This window comes from Otolemur garnettii, unplaced genomic scaffold, assembly GCF_000181295.1.
Source record: "Otolemur garnettii isolate 467f Iridium unplaced genomic scaffold, OtoGar3 scaffold00111, whole genome shotgun sequence".
NCBI lineage: Eukaryota > Metazoa > Chordata > Mammalia > Primates > Galagidae > Otolemur > Otolemur garnettii.
In genome coordinates, this window is record NW_003852506.1 from 6,576,547 (window position 1) to 6,579,540 (window position 2,994).

At 41.2% G+C, this 2,994-nt stretch overlaps 1 protein-coding gene across 1 annotated transcript in view; it reads left to right on the top strand.

The window, feature by feature from the left end:
- LTN1 (listerin E3 ubiquitin protein ligase 1) overlaps positions 1-2,994 on the top strand; it is a 66,596-nt gene that overhangs the window by 23,790 nt on the left and 39,812 nt on the right. Inside the window, exon 10 of the mRNA XM_003797090.3 lies at positions 1,982-2,791. Coding sequence (XP_003797138.1) covers positions 1,982-2,791 — 810 coding nt within the window. The remainder of the gene's footprint in view (positions 1-1,981; positions 2,792-2,994) is intronic.

Below are 2,994 nucleotides of genomic sequence, written 5' to 3' on the forward strand. Positions count from 1 at the left end.
CATCACAGCTCACAGCAACCTCCAACTCCTGGGCTCAAGCGAGTCTCCTGCCTCAGCCTCCCAAGTAGCTGGGACCACAGGCACCCGCCACAACACCTGGCTATTTTTTGGTTGTAGCCATGATTGTTGTTTGGCAGGCTCGGTCTGGATTCGAACTTGCCACCTTAGGTGTATGTGGCTGACGCCTTAGCCACTTGAGTCACAGGCGCCGAGCAAGATAATTTATCTTAATTTCTCTTATCTTTGTGGTTTAGAAGAAAAGGGTTCTCAATTTTAAGGCCGTACATTCTCAGTTTTTCATATTGGCTTAAGTTATATCTTAGTTTTGCATATAATTAAGAGAGAAAAGCAACAAACTTGAATAAATCAAGAAGATATAAAGAAAACTGGATTATTTTTTAGAAGTAATTCAGGAGAAATGTGGTGAAACCATTAAGATTTTTACATGATGTGGAAGTTATCTTCAAGTTAACTTTTAGACTTCTGGGGGAAAAATTATGGTTTTCAGTTATTAAATATGGAAATTTTATAGTGTTTTACTAATACCTTGTTTATTTATTTAATTAATTAATTTATTTTTTGAGACAGAGTCTCACTTTGTTGCCCCGGTAGAATGGCATGGTATCATAGTTCACAGCAACCTCTAATGTCCTGGGCTCACACAATCCTCTCGGCTCAGTCACCCTAGTAGCTGGGACTGTAGGCACTGGCCACAACACCCAGCTATTATATTTTTCTTTTTCTTTTCTTTTTTAAAGATGGGGTCTTGCTCTTGTTCAGGCTGTTCTTGAACTCCTGAGCTCAAGCAATCCACCCACCTTGGCCTTCCAAAGTACTAGGATTACAGGCGTGAGCCACCATGCCCAGCTTGATACCTTGTTTAAATTTTATTTCTCCTAAAGACCAAACTTTTATATCTTATACTTTTTGTCATTGCAAAGAACAAACTTTTTTCCTCTACCGTCATACCAAAACAATAACACTTATGGGACCAAAGATGTGGGGATTTCTCCCTACCAAAGAAGCAGTCAGTTCTGCAGTGGACACAAACTGGGCTCTTCCAATTCAATTCTGACTCCGTCTACCGGAAATTAGTGTTGGATCCCACAGGTTGTAGGCTCAGTACCAGAAGACTACTCCCTCCACCCTACTTCCCGTGCTAACCATAAGCTCCAGATTCTTTTACTTGTGGTCTTGACTACTGGCTATAAATCAGGAATCCTATGACCTTCTTCTTGGTTTTGATTAATTTTCTAGGGTGGTTCATGGAGCTCAGGGAGCCCAGTTTATTATAAAGAATATTACAAATGGGGTTCGCACTTGTAGCTCAGCAGCTAGGGCACCAGACACATATACCTGAGCTGGCAGGTTCAAATCCAGCCTAGGCCTGCCAAACAACAATGACAATTACAACAAAAGAAAAATAGCCAGGCGTTGTGGCAGGCACCTGTAGTCCCAGCTACTTGGGAGGCTGAGGCAAGAGAATTGCTTAAGCTCAAAGAGTTTGAGGTTGCTGTGAGCTGTGACATCACAGCGCTCTACCGAGGGTGACAAAAAGAGATGCATAGAGTGAGGTATAGGACAGGGCACGGAAGTTTCATGCCCTTTCTGGTGCTCTGTCCTCCACGAACCACCATACATCTTCAGCTATCTGAAGGTTCCCTGAACCCTCCACTTTTGGATTTTTATGGAGGTCTCATAACTAGATGTGATTGATTAAATTGTTGGTTAACTTGACTTTCAGTGCCTCTCCTTTTCCCATGGGTTGGGTTATACTGGAAATCCTAACTCTTTCATCCTGCCTTAGTCTTTCTGGTGTCTGTCCTCCATTTTCAACTGTGTAGCGGCTGCCTGCCATCAATCAGGCTATTAGCATACAAAAAGACATTGCTTGGGATAGTCCAAGGGTAATAGTGTTGTGCCAGGAAATGGGGGTTGAAGACCAAGTATGTATTTTATAATAGTATACCTTTTTTTGCAGTTGATCCCATTTATTGACACTGTTCTCAGAGACTCAGAATTGCAACATGGGGAGCTGTTTAACCATTTAGCAGAAACTTTAAGTTCCTGGGAAGTCAAAGCAGACATGGAAAAAGATGATAAAACGGCTCAGAAGTTGGAGAACATACTACTGCATTTCTGGGAGAGACTGTCAGAGATCTGTGTCGCGAAAATCAATGAGCCAGAAGCTGAAGTTGAGTCTGTTGTGGGTGTGTCAAACCTGCTACAGGTTCTTCAGAAGCCAAAGAGCTCACTGAAGTCAAATAAAAAAAAAAATGGTAAAGTTAGATTTGCTGATGAGATACCCGAAACTACTAAAGACAATGAAAAAAGTGTATCTTCAGAAGGAGAGAAGAATAAAACCTCGGAATCAAGGAATGAACCGTCTCTCACTCCTAACTCTTCAGACCTTTTGTCTCCTTTAAGGAAAAAGCCTTTGGAAGACTTAGTCTGTAAACTCTCAGAGATGAGTATTAATTATGTCAATGAACAAAAATCAGAGCAACATCTAAGGTTTCTTTCTACTATACTTGACTCCTTTGCTTCAAGCCAAGTATTTAAAATACTGCTTGGTGATGAAAAACAGAGTATTGTCAAAGCCAAACCTCTTGAAATAGCCAAACTTGCACAAAAAAATCCTGCGGTGCAGTTTTTATACCAGAAACTAATAGGTTGGCTAAATGAAGACCAAAGGAAGGATGCTGGTTTCCTGGTAGACATTTTGTACAGTGCCCTTCGTTGCTGTGACAGTGACTTGGAAAGAAAAGATGTCTTGGACGATCTTACTGAGGTATTACTGTTTTAAATCTTTTTAAACTATTTTAAGGATAGATTAGTAGAATGAGCTTGTATAGGGGTTATTTTTGGATTGTTTCTTTACTATGAATGACATTTTTAAAAACAAGCAGTGTAGGCTCGGCGCCTATAGCTCAACTGGCTAAGGCGCCAGCCACGTACACCTAAGGTGGTGGGTTCGAATCCCCAGCCCGGACC